The 17,845-nt window shown below is 40.4% G+C and overlaps 1 protein-coding gene across 7 annotated transcripts in view; it reads left to right on the top strand.

The window, feature by feature from the left end:
* ARID1B (AT-rich interaction domain 1B) overlaps nt 1-17,845 on the top strand; it is a 443,861-nt gene that overhangs the window by 152,500 nt on the left and 273,516 nt on the right. For all 7 annotated transcript variants that reach the window (XM_044243328.1, XM_044243320.1, XM_044243293.1 and 4 more), the window contains exon 4: nt 6,283-6,393. In XM_044243328.1, coding sequence (XP_044099263.1) covers nt 6,283-6,393 — 111 coding nt within the window. The remainder of the gene's footprint in view (nt 1-6,282; nt 6,394-17,845) is intronic.

Here is a 17,845-nt window from a genome sequence, read left to right as displayed (position 1 = left end):
AGCCAAAATTAAGAGGCAGACACTTAAACGACTCCCCGCGCATGCCCCCTCAGCATTGTAAATTCTTTAAGAAGAGGACATCCAAAGTTGGTGTGAGGGTTTGTTTGCGGGCATGCTGGGGTTAATGTTTGGCAGGATCTCAAGGACAGCCAGATGCTTTGCAGGCACAGAAGGAAAGGCATCCACTCGGGACCAAGTTAGACCAAGAGAGCTGCTCCCCATAGACGCGTGGCACCGTGGGAGCTTGGGAGCAATCGAGTGGGTGATGGTGTGCGGACGAGCAGTGGGCCCGGGTAAGACCAGCAAGAATCTGGGGCAGCAGCTGGAGGGTATTTGCCCGACTCGTCAGTGCCCAGCTGGGCTGTGGATTTCATTCTGTATAATAAATAAATAAACAAACTTTTATTTATTTATTTTACATTTATTTATTTAATTCAGAGAGAGAACACCAGTGGGAGTGGGAGCAGGGGCTGGGGTAGAGGGACAGACTCTCAGGCAGACTCCCTGCTGAGCACAGGGCCCAGCGCAGGGCTGGATCCCATGACCCCAAGATCAGGACCTGAGCTGAAACCAAGAGTCGGACGCTCAACCGGCCGAGCCACCTAGGCACCCCAGGAGGAGGCCCTTCCCACGCAGTGGGCGCTGTGACCATTTGTATTTTAGCAGGTCCGCTTTGGTGACATGGTGGACTAGGGGCTGTCGTGAAAAGTGGCCCAAGGAGAGGACTGGCTGTCGGGGGTAAAAACAAAAGAGGGTGGACCTCGCAGTGACGTGGGATGTGGCAGTGTGGCAGAGGGCTGGATGGTGGAAGATAAAAAAACTCTGAGAAGTTCCCTGTAGAGAGGGAGGCCCCTGACCAGGTGGCAAGCCGAAGAGGGGGGCAGTCCTTCCCTGGCACAGTGTGTGGAAGGGGCTCTGCCCTCAAGCAGCAGTGTTGGTAGTGCAGTGAAAGTATGTGGGAGTTGAAGTAGAGATTTGGGAATCGTCCCCATCCAGGGATCAGCGTGGGTAGAATCTTTGGAGTACAGATCTGAGGGACACCAGGTTTTAGGGGACGGACAGAAAGAGCAGAACCAGCAGAGGAGCCTTAAATGAACATAATCTGGGAAGGCTGAGTCTCCTTGTTCTGCTTTCTGTCAGCCTGTGGACTTCAAATAACTCTGCACTGGTAATGAGTGGCAGAGAGAATGGTTTTATATATTCAACTTTGTGGGAGTGTTAAAAATGTTAGTATCTCTTACTGATTCACAATATTGTAACTGGATATTTTGGAGCTGTCCCATGTATAAAAACACATAAGATTCATAATTTCTGAAAGGGGAATTTAGGAGACTATATGGAAGAGTAGGGTAATGCCTTTAAAAAATTAAAATTGTATTAAGTCCTTGTTATGTAATAGTGTTTGAGGCTTCCAGTGGTCTCCAGAGCAGTTAGGATAGAACTGAATATTTGTCCATCACACTGAGATGCTGGCTGTGCATAGACCTGAGCCGTGCACGTCATTAAGCTTTTGCTTCCTTGTGGTAAAAAACAGGATGATGCTAGGGACTATCTCATGGGGCTGTGGTACCGGTGGACCACGCATGCGACGGGTCACAGAGCCCCGCCGGCAAGTGTCCGCTGTCTTTGTTAATGACATTTCCATTAGGGTGTTCCTGAGGAGGCAGAGGAGCGATTGTACCATTCTGAAGTGGATATTTTATAGATTTATATTGCTTTCCTTTGGGGAAGGATATTTTACATTTATTTTTCTACAAACAAAAGCTGAGGGGGTCAGTAGCAAGCCAAGTGTCTTGATCAGAGTAATGATTTCACACGACTGGCCGCCCGGCATGGCCATGGGGCATTTTCTCTGTGGCGGTGACGTCATCCCCATCCCCTCCCACTACAGTGTCTTCTGTGCCGGGGCCACTTCTTTTCCCCTTAGTCGTTGGAACTGATGATGGGAGTTTCCAAAGCAGGGGAAAAAAAGGTGCAAGATGTTTATCCTGACCTAGATGTCGCAGGGTGTTAGGAGTCCGTTCGGGTCCGTCACGTCAGTCTGGACTGTTGCAGTAGCTATACGCGTGCTATTTGTAGCGCGTCTCTAATTTATGTGATTGTTGGAAAAACCTTCCTTAAGTAACCAGAAAATTACCAAGTGTTCTAGACGGCTTTTTGCTAGTTTATTGACTTCACCGTCCCCGGCCCCTTAGTCTCACTTGTGTGTCTGGGACTGAGGTGTGCTCTCGACCACCCGTCATCCTCACCCCGCGGCCGCCTCCCGCCTGGGCCCGGCCCGGTCTTCCGGCGGTTTGTATTGTGGAGCGGGCTTTTATCGTGGTGCCACATGAGGTAGGGAAAGACAGGGAACAACCTCAGTGCCCCTCAGGAGGGGACTGGTGGAACAGGCCACAGGACTGACCGCGCAGCACCACGTAGCAGTGAGAAGAGAACGGACATTTAGGTGCAGATATGGAACGAGCTCCAAAACATACTGTTAAGGGACCAAAAAATACGCTGTGTACAGGACATACACCGCACTGTGTTTAAAGGACAAAGGATTTAAATTCACGCTCATACTTGGTAACACATTGGGCAGTTGTGGAAAGAGAAATAACAGCTTGTGGGCAGCAGCCCTTGTGGAGGGCAGCCTGGGAAGGAGGTGGTCGCTCTTTCCAGAGTTTGGTGCTTTGTATCCTTTGAACTCTCCATGGGAACATTTTCCCTTTTTATTTTTTTCTTAAAAAGTGTCCTTGACATGGGACGCCTGGGTGTCTCAGTAGGTTAAGTGGCTGCCTTCAGCTCAGGTCATGATCCCAGCGTCCAGGGACTGAGTCCCGATTCAGGCTCCTTGCTCGGCAGGGAGCCTGCTTCTCCCTCTGCCTCTGCCTCTGCCTCTGCCTGCCGCTCTGCCTGTCTGTGTTCTCTCTCTCTCTCTGACAAATAAATAAATTAAATCTTTAAATTAAATAAATTAAATAATTAAATCTTTAAAAAAAAAAGTGTCCTTGACATTTTATTCTACATTTTCTTTAAAGTCTTATGTTGCCATTTGTCCTTAATTCATTTCATCATAAAGAAAGCAGAAGCCCTCAGGTTCTTGGCCTTGACAGTAGACCCATGTGACAGTTTTGATCTTCTTCTTCCTTAGGATATGAGTGGGACCCGAGTGTTTCCTGCCTGCTCGAGCTCACACTACAAGCTGTGAAGTACCCAGTAAAGGCAGTGCTCCACACCGGGCGTTCAGGAGACGTCCACCATGTCTGTTAAAAGAAACACCTATGTGAGAACTTAGGACACAGATGTGTACATACCCCTAGCCCAAGCTCTCTTCACGCCTTGGTTGTTTTCTGAGTCAGTCTCCCTTTACCTTTGACTCATAACATAAAGAAGTTAAAACCAGAATCCATCAATGGTTCAGAGTTTGTGGGTGAGGTGACGAAAACGAATATTGATAAAGAACTGGGAAGGGGTAAACCACATTCCCCACTTGTGGTTCTTCTGTGTTGCAGAATTCTCACAGTGAGAGCCTCTCTGAAGTAGCCAGGGCTCTGTATACGCGCGGTTGAGGAATATAGGAATAGTGTGTGTGTAATAGTGTGTGCTGTACACACTAGTGTGGACTAGCTCGGACTTGTAAATGACCGGAGATGGCAACGATGTGTTAAGAATGTAAGGCTGTGTGTTTGTCATCTGTGTATAAAATGCAGCGCTGAACATACTCTTTATTTTCTGAAAGTGACATTGCCCTCTTACTGTCTATTAAATTACTCATTGCTGCTACTCTTCCTGAGGTGAAAATAAGTCCATACTAGAAAATAAATATAGCTCTGAAGGGGAAAAAGCTCAGGTTTGCTATAGAGTATAACCTTTCTATCTCTATTAAAGCTGCCAGATGTAGACTTTATAGCCCCCACGTGAATTATATATGGATGATGATTGTTTCAGGTTAAAACTTGGTACCTTTTCTGGATGTTTTCTCCGTTAAATTAATCCTTATGTTTCAACATAAATTGAGGCAGAACAAGTTCCCGTTTCAGCAGTTCTCACTAAATTTTCTTTCAGTTTTATTTCCAACTGAATTTAATAATTGAAAGCCTCTTGTGGTTAGGAGTAGTGTTTGAGACTTCGGTAGAATCTAATTATTTTGAACTTTTAAAGCCTTAAAAAGTGAAATGTAAAGCCATAGTAAAATGTTCTGATAGCTTTCTTAGTCTATTAGCTCAGTGTTGCTTATTTTAGAGGGGACAGTATCTAAATTGAAATGTGTATTCATTATAGTTGTAATGGTCTCTTTCAACTCTTTTAAAAATCAGTTCATTTAGCTACAAAGAGAAAATAAAAAACATTTAAAAGGCTAATAAGCATAGGGCATGTGAGTCTGTTCCTGTTTCTTAATCGACGTTTACTTTAAAAAAAAAAAAAAAAAAAAAGTGTCCGAGCCCTGCCCATAAACTCTGTGTGCGCACACGCGTGTATTTGAGGAACTGGCAGGGGTCTGCTCATTTGTTTGCCCATTGTGAGACTGTCCAGCACCTTTGTGGGGTTCTCTTTTTTTTTTGTACCAGGGTGAAGGCCCTGAATGGAGGCCTTGTGCCCTACTTGATTTGAAATCCTCACTGTTAATCTAAAGGAACCTGCGGGGCACCCAGCAGGAAGTCTGTGTGACAAGTGGAGGTCTGGGATCCGGAAGCTTCGGTGCTGGGGGCAGGGGGGAGGCAGTGGGAGTGGTAATCATCTTTTAGCCTCAGCTTTGGTCCCCCACAGCCTAATTGTTACCCCCGACTGGCAGCCAGATTGAAGAACTACCCTTTTGGGTGTCCTGGACTGCACGTGCTCTCTGAGGCCTCACCTAACTGTTACCAGATTAAAACTCACGACAACTGGGCTTTAATTCTCTTACAAAAGCATAGTACTGACTAGACATTGTGCATTCCTTTTAGAGGTTAGATATTTTTATGAATTTTGTGTGTGTGTGTGCGTAGCTTTATTTAAAGGACGGAAGGGTTGCTTGGGAAATGCGGTATTGTTGGCATGCTCTTTCTTACTCAGCCTGTTTAAAATCAGCACTTGCCTGGTTAAACCTAATTTGTACAGTTTGTGTGCTTTGTAGAACTAGCTATTGGTCCAAAGTTTTTGGCTTAAGAAGCCATGTAATTTTAAGTGTATACTGTGTGAGAAAGGGGTGGGGCAGCAGAAGCTTTTTATAGGGCTTCAACTAATAAACATTAATTTTTAAAGTAAGATTTTGAGAATTCAACAGAAGTAGAACCTGTGTATAATGTTTCCTTAATACTAACACTGACGGGCCAAGGGAGAAAATTCTGTTTTTAAGTGATACTTTCTATTCTTTTTTTTTCTCCACTCAGAAACTGGTTCTTCAACTTTCAGTGCCAATTAAGACATGCTATAATAAGTATTTTGTATTCTGTCCTACTGTTTGACTTTGGGTGTAAATGGTGGTAGAATGTTTAGTAGCTGAACATACATAGTTAAACAGCCAGAGAAGGGGTACATAGTAAGTTTGGTGTGGTGTGGTATTCGGTTTATATAATAGTATTTCAGCAGAATACTCAAACCATGCAGAATACCTCCTGGAAAAGTGTTCAACAGGATGCCAGAAAGGCCATGTTAATGATAAGTTTCTCATACCTCAGCAGGTTTTTTGGGGCGTGTTTTGTTTCCCCACTGCTGTTTTATTCTTTATTGTGGTTCTCTGGAAACTGTGCCACGTGAACATATGGAATTCTATACATGAATGTTTATTGGTTTTGTAGAAACCCCAGGATACTGTGAGCTTAATAACTATGTTGTTTTTTGGGTTATTGAGGGGACATACTAAAAGTCGGTTGTTAATAAAGTTTTCATTAATTATTTTAACATTTTTCAAGGTAATATTAAAGGCAGCTCAACCAAAATCAGAATTAAGCAGTAACACTAGTGGGTTTGCTCTGTTTAAAAGAGAGTTTGATCATAGCTGACCTCCTTCCCCATCTTTTACTGATTGTTACCTTCCTGCAAAACTCAAATACAGTGTTTAGTTTGTATGACCTCATAATAAATTTAGTTGGTGTGTGTATACATATATATATATATTCAAAATAAAAATAAGTGTTTTTACTCTTGATTCACAGCTTTGTCTTTTGTTTCTACTCTCCATAAAATGTTAAATGATAAGTATAACATGTATATGTCTGCTTAAGTGTAATACCAGTTGACAGTTTGTGATTACCCTTTCTTTTGTTTTGGTTACAAATCAATGAGATATTTATGAAGTGCTTTATATTTGTGTTTGTTCAGGACATGTCTCAGGAAGGCTATGGAACTAGGTCTCAACCTCCTTTGGCTCCTGGAAAACCTAACCATGAAGACTTGAACTTGATACAACAAGAAAGACCATCAAGTTTACCAGTAAGGCATTAATGTGCTGATTTGGAAATGTAATGAGTCAAAAATTTTTTAAAAGAGCTCTTGTTTTTGTTTGTTCTACTTTATATTAAATCTTGGGGGAGAAGTTTCTAGAATTCAGATATATTTGTGATTTATTAACTTTTTTAGGGCTTTCTTCTCAAGAGCTGTGTGGTCTTGGATAAGTCTCTTTCATTTGTAGGTATCTCTTAGTCCAGTTGGAAGGCATATTCAGCGGATGGGTTTTGTGGCAAAAAAGTGTTTCTGTTGTACAGTTGTGCTTCGCTTAGCCTTTTGCTTCCTGGTCGTGATATGGAACAGTGGTGTCCAATGTAAGAGTTAAATGGAATGAAATTCCCACTTGGCAAAGGATATCAATGATGAATGAGATAAAGCATCCGGTGAATGAGACAAACCATCTTGTGGGACTTTATGTCATGAGAAATCACCCAGTCCTTTTCCACCTAAAAGAATTTTCATTTAAATTTGGCAAAAGCAGCTTTTAAGCATTTTCACCAGCAAATACTGTGTGGTGATTGGGGTATCTATTGATTAGAGTAGTGGCTACATTCTAGGAAATCATGTTGAGGCCTGTAAATACAGTTCATCTGTTTTTTTAATGAGCAGCCTAATTTAAATGAGGCTTTCCTTATAAACTAAAAGAATACATCTGTGCAAATAAATTTTTGTATTTATTTTCTTGTTAAAATGTTTTTGATTTGAAGAATTATTCTTATTCCTTAATCTTTATTTTCATTTAAGATGGGAGTTCAAGCTAGACAATGATTTTAATTCGAGTTTCAAATATTTTACATTAAGTTTTATTATATTACTGCTAAACATGTGAGAACCAGCATTTGTAATGAATGTGCTACATGACAATTGGTATGCACAGAGAACCTGTGTTTAAGTTATAAGGTAAGTCATGGTTACAGTGTGTCTAGTATCTTCAAAGCTGATGCACATGTTTTTGACATCCTGATTTTTTAGCTTTTATTTCTGTGATGAGTGAATTTATTGTGGTATTTTGTAGTCACCTTGGAGTATTTATTATCTAGTTACTTGGTTTCTGAAGGAATGAAAGAGGTGATAGATTCTGTGTTTTATGCTCTTTTTTCTTTAGCACACAATTCATAGCTTGGTAAGCGTGTAGTTTGTGTGTGTGTGTGTGTGTGTGTGTGTATGTGTGTGTGTGTGTGTACGCACGCACACAGGTGAGCACTGTTGATATGTGTAACATTTGCCAAGTATTTGGAAATTGGCTTATGGTTTTAGGAAATTTAAATGGACTCGCGGGAAGCAGATGGACAATGAATTCCACTTTTACTCCCTACCAGATTTCTGTTGTTCTAAGAGAAACCCAACTTTGTAGATGTGCCTTTGGCTGGTGAAGCGGACTGTTACACATGTGGAAACATTTGTTATAAACTGATAGACGTTTTTATGTAGCCAGGAGAACAGTTTGTGGTGTGCTGCTTTCCTCATGTGCACTTGACCTTTGGAGTCCCTCACTAGGCTCTCCTTCTTCTCATGGCTCTGCCCTGAAATGGGCAGTTGATAGTCAGCTAGCTATAGCATAGTTAGGGAAGGAGTGAAATACGGTTGTCCCAGAAAACTGAAGAGTTCTGCTCTGGGATGGTGCTTTTTAAGTTAATTATGAAAAGGGGGCTAAAAGCATTTTAGGAAGTGAGCCGATATATTCATCAATAGTTTATGTTTTTCTGAATTGTTCTGTTTGTGTACATGTAATGGCTTGCTTTCTTCCTTACTCTTTACCATGCCTAATTCCCCAGAGGATCGAAAGTTGTTCATCACATAAATTTTCTTATGAGCTAATAAAAAAAAAGAAATGCCCCAGTTGGTGTTTTCTTTCTGTTTTTGTAGCTCTCGCAGGTAAATAAGATGCTGATTGACTCAGGAACATTTCATTATTTTTTTAGAGAGCAGAATTTCCAGGTTTTGGGGTGAGTATATGGACATACCAGTTACTGAACAAAGAACAAACTGTAGATCGGGTGAAAATTGGCTTTATTTACATGAATTTTAGCAAGACGCTTTTCTTTCAACAGGCTTCATTTGTGTAGAAAGTTCTGTACGGGGTTTACTGATACATTCTGAGCTATGTGGATGCTGCATCGATGTGTTTGGTGTTATAGACAAGGTCATCACGGTTTGCGGGGGACATTTGTTGGGATTCTACTTGACTCTAGTGTCCGGATGTTTTTAGTGTTACTTCTGTTAAATATTTTAGTTCTCCAACTTGACTAAGTTGATACTGTACATACCATGAAACTGTATCATATCTGAATTTCCTGTTGGGTAGTTTGTAGAGTTATGCTGCATTTTTTTATTGAAGTGTCAATAATGTAAATTTTGTCTTCTTACTTAGAGATAATCCATCATATTTGTAACCTCTAGTTTGTAACTTGGAATAAGGAAACTGTGGGTGTTACCTTTACATTCTAAAAAGTGTGGTATAGTGATACTAATGTATGATTGTTCTTTAGAGTATATGTGACTGTGAAGAAGGAAGCTTCTCTAGTAATTATTTCTTAATCTTTTTTATTATATTGGGTTAGGTTTTATAATAATTTCGTTACGTGTCATATTTTCTTTAGCATATTTGTTACGTGGTTAAATTTCTGTTACAAGAAATCAAGATATTTTTAATGCCTTTCTGCTTGAGCTATAAAGTGACCTTCCAGTAAGTTGTCCACTCACCGTTGTTTGAACTGGTGTCTCTCTGTATTTGCATGTCATCAAATTCTTGGTGATCTTCAGTAGCCAAAGCAGTTATGTTCCAGCTGACTTAAATCTTCAGATCATCCACAGTAAAGCAAATAACTGATAAATTAATATTTGTCCTCTTGTTGTCTTGGGGCCATGACCAGTGATATTTACTTACCACTTAATTTACTCTGATCTAAGCTTAGAACAGATCTTTCTTAATAATGTCCACTGATTGCTATACTTCTTAATCATACAGCTTTTCCCGCATTGAGACACTTTAGCGTACATACTCCTTATACTATAATTTCCAGCAAATCTTAGCATATAGCAGATATTAAAAGTAGCTTGAAAAACTCTATCTCCTGGGAATAGTATCACTTGAAATTCAAGCACATTCTGTATTTTTTCCTACCTCTATTATTGATATGAAATGAAGCCAGCATTTAAGCAAAATACACTGTGGAGGGGCCCCCCCCACCACCACCACCAAAAGCTATAACTTATTAGCTCTTTATCTTAAAAACATTGAGTATATCTCAATTGCTATTTTAAGATAACTCCCCAAATATTATTTAGTATACTTTGTTGTTGGATCTTTTGATATATTTTCATTGCTTGTGCTATTACTGTTTATTTTATTACACTTATTTTTATAGCTGTCTTGACTCCCCTATTAGACGAGGATCTTTTCAGAATATTTATTATGTCTTGTTCAGTATTTTCCTAATAGATTTTATGTAAAACCTTTTTTTTTCTTTTAAATATTTCATTTATTTATTTGACAGAGGGATCACAAGTAGGTGGGGGGGGGGAGTAGGCCCCCAGCTGAGCAGGGCACCCAGTGTGGGGCTCAGTCCCAGGACCCTGAGATCATGACCCAAGCTGAAGGCAAGAGACTGAACCCACTGAGCCACTCTGGTGCCCCTATGTAAAAACTTTTAAACACATTCTTCCTCTAGTATCAGACTCTGTTTTCGTTGCTGAAGGGATTTTTTTTCAAGGTGTTGGCGTGATAGCAGTAGAGAGCCCATGTTCTCCAAAGCTTCTGATAGTAGAGGAGTATATGAGTGCGTGATCTGTATTAGCAGGTTGGGGTTTTTGTCCAAACATTTTTTCTTATTATAAAATGACATTTGAATTTTACCTAGTAGCCTTAAGCTTCCATAGAAGAAGTGGGCACTTTCGGGTAATTAAGCTAAAAGTAGTGTGAAAAACATATCTTTTCTTAGTAGCATGAAAACATTCTTTTCATTGTAAAAATAAATAAATTGACAGGAACAATAATCCTAATTTCAGTAAATATGGCATGGGTATGTTGTTAATAAAATATTTATAAAGATGTATACAAGGAAGTAAACAAACAAAGGGTTTGATTTTCTTCCTTGATCTAAGCACACGGTGCTTTGTCCTCCAGGGATCTGAAGAGCCCTTCGTTTTCCTCAGGTTACAGCAAATCTGTTTCATTCTTCCAAGAGGCCAGCCGTCCGTGTGGGTTTCGGGCAGCAGGTCCACTATTCTTTTTACCTAAGATACGGAATACCATCAGTCACATCCTAATAACCCATCGGGTCTTCTGACCCTTTCTTCTTTAAATAGGAAATATCTAAAGAGATCGACATTAAAAGGGATTTTATCTTTTAGTAAAAAACAAACAAACAAACAAACAAAAAACCCCTATGTGTTGTGTAGAATAATGCTTATGGTAGTTCTGTTTAGTTTGCAGTTAGAAGGGAATATTGAGGTTTAGATAAAAAACGTTTTTTGGCCTTTCATGAAAGGAGGGAGGTAGTAAATGCTGGTTGTTCTTTGAAACAGAGGGTGTTAAACAGGATATTGGAAGCCTGAAAGTGGGTGGTTGGAGACCTGGTATTACCAAGAATATTCTTTGGGGGTTAAGTGTTAGCAACGGAGCCTACAATGATTTGGCTTTCCTGAAAAAGAATACTCTGTGTGTGTTTGTTTTTTAAATCTTTAATGACACTTATGTTGGTTAGTGGTAAAAGATCATGTACTTTGGAAGCATATATGAATATTGATGATATGTTAATGGGGACATTTTAAGTGCGTGGATTTGATAATGTAGTTCCTGTGAACAGTTGGAAAAAGCTAGGTGAAGCATTTTTAACTGGATTTTGTTTTTTATTAAGTTTTCAACCCAACTAAAAATACAAATTGTTATTATGATCTCAACCTGTCAGATGGCAGGTTTTCGCAAAAGTTGAAATCTGCCAGCTAAGAATTAGATATATGGCTGCTGAATGAACTCTTCCAAAATTTTTTTATTTGTATCTGGAACTCGATTTAGATGGTTTTCAGTAAAAGGTTAAGAATCTAGCTGTCTTCTGTTGCTTGAGCCTTCTCAAAGCATTCTGAACATTAAAAAAATTGTAAGTTAATAAAAGAGAAACCTAATCTGTTGTCCGCATTGATAATTCCTGCATGCAACTGACGACATGCGCTGTTTACGAGTGTTCTCTAAATGTTAATAGAGTACGGGGAGTCTGGGAGTTACGGACATTGTAGAGAGGGAGCAGGAGGCTTTCTGAAGGCTGGTGCCTTGTCAGCTGGAACATCCACAGATCTAGGGGCATAGTTTTGAAACTGAAAGTGTAGAGACATTTTGATATCTTGGTAAAGATTTTTTTTTTTTTTTAAGATTTTATTTATTTATTTGACCGAGAGAGAGAGAGAGAGAGATCCCAAGCAGGCAGAGAGAGTGGCAGAGAGAGAGGAAAGGAAGCAGGCTACCTGCCTAGCAGAGAGCCTGATGTGGGGCTCGATTCCAGGACCCTGGGATCTTGACCTGAGCCGAAGGCAGAGGCTTTTAACCCACTGAGCCACCCAGGTGCCCCTCTTGGTAGTTTTAAGTGGAACACGTAATAGTTGGGTTTTTTACCTAGGTTTTACCATATTCCCAAACGTAATTCTAGTAACTGGTCTGCTCCATGTGGAGACATCAGTTCTTTTGGGTTCAAGGTTGAGAGAAACATGTGAAGACCTTACTTGAAAGTCCGAATTTAGGAAAAGTGATAGTGACTTTGACAAATGTTCTTTTCTAACGTAGATTATTTCTTTAAGATGTGATGTTCTATAATTTTATCCCCTAGAGTATTTTTGTGATACTGGTAGTCATTTCGAAAATAGAGGATAATTCTTCAACTTGAACAAGGTAAGAAGTAGTAGGAAGTGGGAAAGTAGGTTTCTCCTTTTAAAATAATCTTCCACTTAAATGTTTGTTCTGTAAATGAATTCTCAATAAAACCTCACCAGTTTGGATTTCGTCCAGGTAAAAGCAGGCTAAATATATGGAAAGTTTGAATAAATTAATATTTAAAAAGAACTGGAGTTTGCTTTTAAATAACTAAAGTGTTTGTGTGCAAAGTGTTTCTAAATTGAGATCTTCAGTCCTGTTGAAATAAATGGATAATTCTAAATTTATTATAGCTGAGATATTTGCTTAGTGGCAGTATGTTATTTTTAAAAATTCATTTAACTTTTAAAAACATTTTAACTAAGCATACCCCTGCAAACTTTTTTCACATAATATTCTGAAGATTGCCATTTAAAATATGGGGGAAATGAATTTCAACCCATTTTATGGGACTGTCAATTCTAAAATAATTAATGAAGGAGTACTATAAAAAATAGACCCTGGACAAAATTGGAGATGAAGAGAGGCTGAAACATAACTGATTTGCAGGATATTGGTTTTGATAATAGAAGGATAACTATGATCTATAGTTGATTAATGAGGCTCATTAAGTAAGGGATGAAAAATGCAGATATTCCTGGCTGATAGAAAAGTCAGATTGTGCCATAACGAATTGGGGATGGGAAGGTTTCGCACCAGCTTGCAGCTCTGCAGATGAGCTGCGTGAGGCCCTGGAGCCTTCTCTGTGGCCCCACAGGCTGGGCACGGGCCCCTCCCGGGTCTGCCTGCCCACAGCCCAGAGCCACGCCTGGACCCCCAGGCCTCTCCCAAGCAGGAGTGGTCTGCACGCACAAAGGGGAGAACAGTAGCGTTTGTCTTGAGTATAAAGCGCAGAAAGTAGCATGTGAGAAATTCTCGCATGGGGCCTTGGGTAGGAGAGCTTGTCAAGCAGTGTGGCTCCTTCAGGTTTTAAATTTTAAATTTTTATGCTAGCTCGACTGCTGCTCAGGGGTACCTTTTCTCATTCGAGCCTGCTGTTTCTACAAAAGGCAGTTCTTGGCATGTTGAGCTAGAAAACCTCCTTCCTCCTTTCTTCTGGGTGCCCCTCCTGTTCACTGGTATCTGGAGAGGTCAGTGGGCTTCCCCGCACCCCGAATATGCAGGCATGGCCATTGAAAGGGGCTGAGTACGTTTGACTTTGTAGTGCCCAAGGTAGGTGGGAAATAGATTTTACTTTACAAATTTCCACTTTGTAGGTAACCGAAGCCAGACGTCTCGCTTATGTAATAAGAGATACATAACCAGTAGGAGCTCATAGTAACATGTGTGGACTGGTTAATGGCTTTTATTTTTCTTTTGGACTAGAAGTAACTATTTTTAATATTTACTGCCAGTTTAGGAGATGAAATAAATATATGTAGAGAGGAAAGTTTTTTATTCTTCCCTCGCAATATAGGATTTTTTGAAGTGTCTCTCTCTCTCATCTTTTTCTTTTGCCTTCTCTAAATTGTTGTAAAATAACTGAATGGTCTTGTTTTCCTTTGTTTGGGTCAAGAAATTTTAGCTGAAAATTGTTACTGTGTGAAAGAAGATTATTGACTCAACAAGCCTTCAATTTTCCGTGAATAACACTCCCACCCCCTAGCTTCAGGAACATGCCGTGCATGCATTCTATTTTAAAATACAGACTGTAATTTAAAACAGGCAGTTTGATGCCCCACTGAACTTTGTTTAAGCCTGGAATAAAAGAGGGGAGAAAAAGCTTTAAGCTACAAAAAAGTGACTAAGCTTTCTCAACCACTTTTCTTCATAATGCATTCTATTTAAGAAAAAAAAAAAGGTGCCAGGTACTATTGTTGTCTCTTTCCACAGGACCTAAATTTTATCCAATGTTAAATTGTGGTGTGTGCGTCTTTTCGCTTTGTTATCAGGCTACCATTTGAATTTTTTAAGTGTTCGGAGGAGTAGTCGTGTATGGCGGAATCTGTGTGCCTACATGTGTGTGTTCTGTCCGTGTTCAGTGCATGTGAGAACATTCTGAAATTAAGTACATAATTTTTAGTGTTCCCTTACTGATAGAGATCTCATTTTCTAGAGTTCTCTTTACTTAAATAGTACCCAATTATTAGACTAGAATGATAGTAAATAATATTATGGTTAAATATCTGTATCAGATCATTATAAAAATGATTAGCTGGAAGTAGTTTATTTCAGCCCCCCCCCCCCCCCCCCGGTTTTTTTCTTCTCACAAAAAGGAAATGAGCAGTTTAGGATGACCTGTATGGAAGGAATGATGGTTTTATTCCGAGAAAGTAATATTTTTTAACCTGGACCCCTGTGCTGCTGATGCTGCTGAAGGCAAACAGGCTTAAGCCCTAGCTTGGATTCCGGCTCATGTCCCTCTTCACTAATGGCTCCTGTGTGGCTCCAGTAATGGTCTCCCTCCCATTTTTGGGTACCATTTACTTTTGAACGTATTTAGGGATTTGGGGCTAACCGATTGAGTCCGTAGCTTTATTATTCAGGTCATAGGAGAGCCAAGGGGCTTCTTGTGGACGAACTACAACATCTCAGAGCCTGCGGAGGTCTCCCTCTCCCCGCTGTGGGATCGGTGTGGCAATCTGTATGGGGGGGGGGGTTTCCGGAGAAGGAGAAAATTTCATGGGAGAAGTTGAGAAGTATGTCTACCGGGCGTCTTTATGATCACCTGGTAGGGTAGGAGGAAGGAAGAAGACACAAAGAAGCTGCAGGGCAATGCCATCTGACCCGAGCAATGCACAGTCTGGTGCCTTTTCCCACTAGATCAGTGGGAACCTGGTGGAGATGGCTCTCTGAACCAGCAATTGGTTTTAATTTCATGACTGTGGAAGGAGGACCCTCCTGGTCTCTCTGAGGCCTCCACTTGATGTCCGACACCCCAGGTTTACGTTTGTGCACTAGAAAGTAACTGAGCAAACACTGCGCACTTTTTAGACTGAGATTTACTGTGAACGGAAACGTTAGCGATCCAGCATTTGTTCTCGATGAGCCCAAGTCACTTTCATGAACCATGTCCCCGGCCTTTCTGCCTTTTTGTGTTTTCTTTTCCTCCTTCCTTCTTCCCTCCCTTCCTACCTTCCGTCCTGTCTTTGGGACTCCCTGGTTTGATCTGGGTAGCGTGGTATGTTACAAAAGTCTTAACTTTTGCTTGTGATTTTATTCCTCTGTCAGAGCCCAGAATGGTGTCTGCTGGGACAGTGGCACACAGCTGTGCCTGATCCGCAGTAGATGTCGTCTCTGAAAGTAGGCCAGAATGAGTGAGCACAGCAGGCCCCGCCCCTCTCTGAGACTTACACCCCGATACTGATCCTTTCTTGTCCCCCCCCCCCCAATTTCTCATGTAAGTAGAGTCTTCATCCGTGTCATGGGTATGGGTATAATGAGTGCAGTGATCGCGTTAATGCCTTCTAATGACCCCACAAGTATGTGGTTGATTTTTTGTAATTACCTGTCTCTGTATCAGGAGGAAATTTGGCTTTGAAATAATAATAATTAGGTATAATAATTTATTGGACCCCATTTTTTAAAGTCTGGTTTTATATAAGTAAAAATTTCAGTTAACTAACACTGGAGACTGCTGGTAAAAGGCAAAGGGCTGTGCCCAGAGGAAGCGTCTTCATGAATGTCATGGGTGTGAATTACATGAACTTGAAAGTCGTGCACTTCCTGACATCTGTTTTGTCCACTCAAAGCCAGATCGCACCCCATTTCTTCTATTTTTGAAAGTCTGGTACTTTCAGGTTTCCAAGACAAATGAATTATTCCCTGCCTTTTATTTATGCAAAGCCTTTATTTTCAAAATGCCTTTATTACCACTGGAGGCAGAGAGACAACTTTAGAGGCTGGTGTATTATCTCACTAATGGGGTTGAGTCAGATTATTAAAAAGTGTTGGCAATGAGCATGCAGAGGGAGAAAACTGTTGAAATAAAGGGAGGGATGAATGATAGACGCTTTTAAGGTTTTTAAGCTGAGCGGCCGGGAGATATGTGTTGGTATTGACGACAAACACAGAGAAATGGTGGTGGGAATTGGTTTAGGGAGAAGAGACTACCCAGAGATTTTATGAGATTAAAAAGCAAGTCCTGAATAAATTTGCTCGAATTCTCCAACGCCTAAAAGAAAGCATTTCATCTTTGCTACCAATGCCTTATTTTTTTGTATAGTTCTTTATATAAGAGATAAAACATTGCCATAAATAGGAACCGATGTTGAAAGAGTGATAGCCGTGGCTATAACTTTACATTTCGTGTGAATTCTTGAAGATGATTTGAAGAATATTGGAGCAGAGTTTGCATAAACAGCTCAGCAGATCGTACCAGAGTGTTTCTAACTCTAACATGGAGTAAGACAAGAGTGCAATCTCAAAAATAAATGAAACTAGATACAATTCAACTAGGATTCATGGCTGGTCCCGTTGTCCTTGCTTTTAGGCTAGTCCAGTAAGTTTATGGCCTAGTCTGTTCCTTTCCTTGGGTAGGGACAGGTTACTTCATGTTGCTTTGTCTAGCTTACTTCCGAATGATGGAGACTTTGTTCTTCCTGTTGGAGTTCATTTTCGAGGAACATTCCTTCGTTTCATTTATCTCATTATGATTTCTCCTTTTCTAACACTCCTTTTGAGTATGTGCTTTGGTGAGCCTAGTATACAGACGTACTATTTTTGCTTATTTGTTTTTCTCTTTTGTGGGTCTGTGGCTGTGGGAGGGGGCTGGGGAACTTAGTTTTCACATGCTATTTTTGAAAGATACTCTCTTTTATTTTGTAGAAATGGTTAGCCCTTTGACTACCTTGAGTTTCTGTGATACATTTAAATCCGGGCAGAGGAAATAGGGCCTTAGGGAGATTACCATGAACCCCGAACAGTTTTCTCTTGTTTTTTTGTTTTTGTTTTTTAAATCAAACCCCTCCCTACTTTTCTTTTTTCAGTGTGTAAAGCACTGTCATTTCGCTTCCTACATAAAGAGCAACAATTAATATTAATGAGTTATTAAAATGTGTGTATTTTTACGTAATTTGATACAGATTTTTTGAAGCTCTAATTCCCAGATGTGAAAATAAAGAATCCACCAGGGCAGGAAACTTGACTCAGGGTGCCAGCAGTGGTGGAGCCCCAGCGAATGTGTGGTTCTTTTTGTTACTGCGGCCGTCTCCCTGCCTCTGCTCCAGAAGACACCTGCGTGTCCTCCAACCTCAGGTGTCAATCCGAAGACCTTCTCTCTTTTAAATACTGTTTTGCCAACTTTGATTAAAATCCTGAGTGTCCTTGAGTAAATAGGAATATGTTCACATTTTCCCAAGTGTTTTGCATTTTTGTAGTTACTACATTTATGCTTTTCCTTAGCTGGCATGCCTAAATGTTGACATCCTCGAGGAAGGCACAAGATTTCACTTTACGCAGGAAAATTCAATTACATTTAGCAGTCGTTTATTGATTGCCTCCTATGTTTAAGATTTTATGTTAGATGTAGGAATCACATAAAAATAAAACTGGGATTAGTTTATTATTAGTGTTCTTTCCTATAACGTGTTCAGC

This window comes from Neovison vison, chromosome 1 (assembly GCF_020171115.1).
Source record: "Neovison vison isolate M4711 chromosome 1, ASM_NN_V1, whole genome shotgun sequence".
NCBI lineage: Eukaryota > Metazoa > Chordata > Mammalia > Carnivora > Mustelidae > Neogale > Neogale vison.
This window is presented reverse-complemented; position numbering and strand designations above follow the sequence as displayed.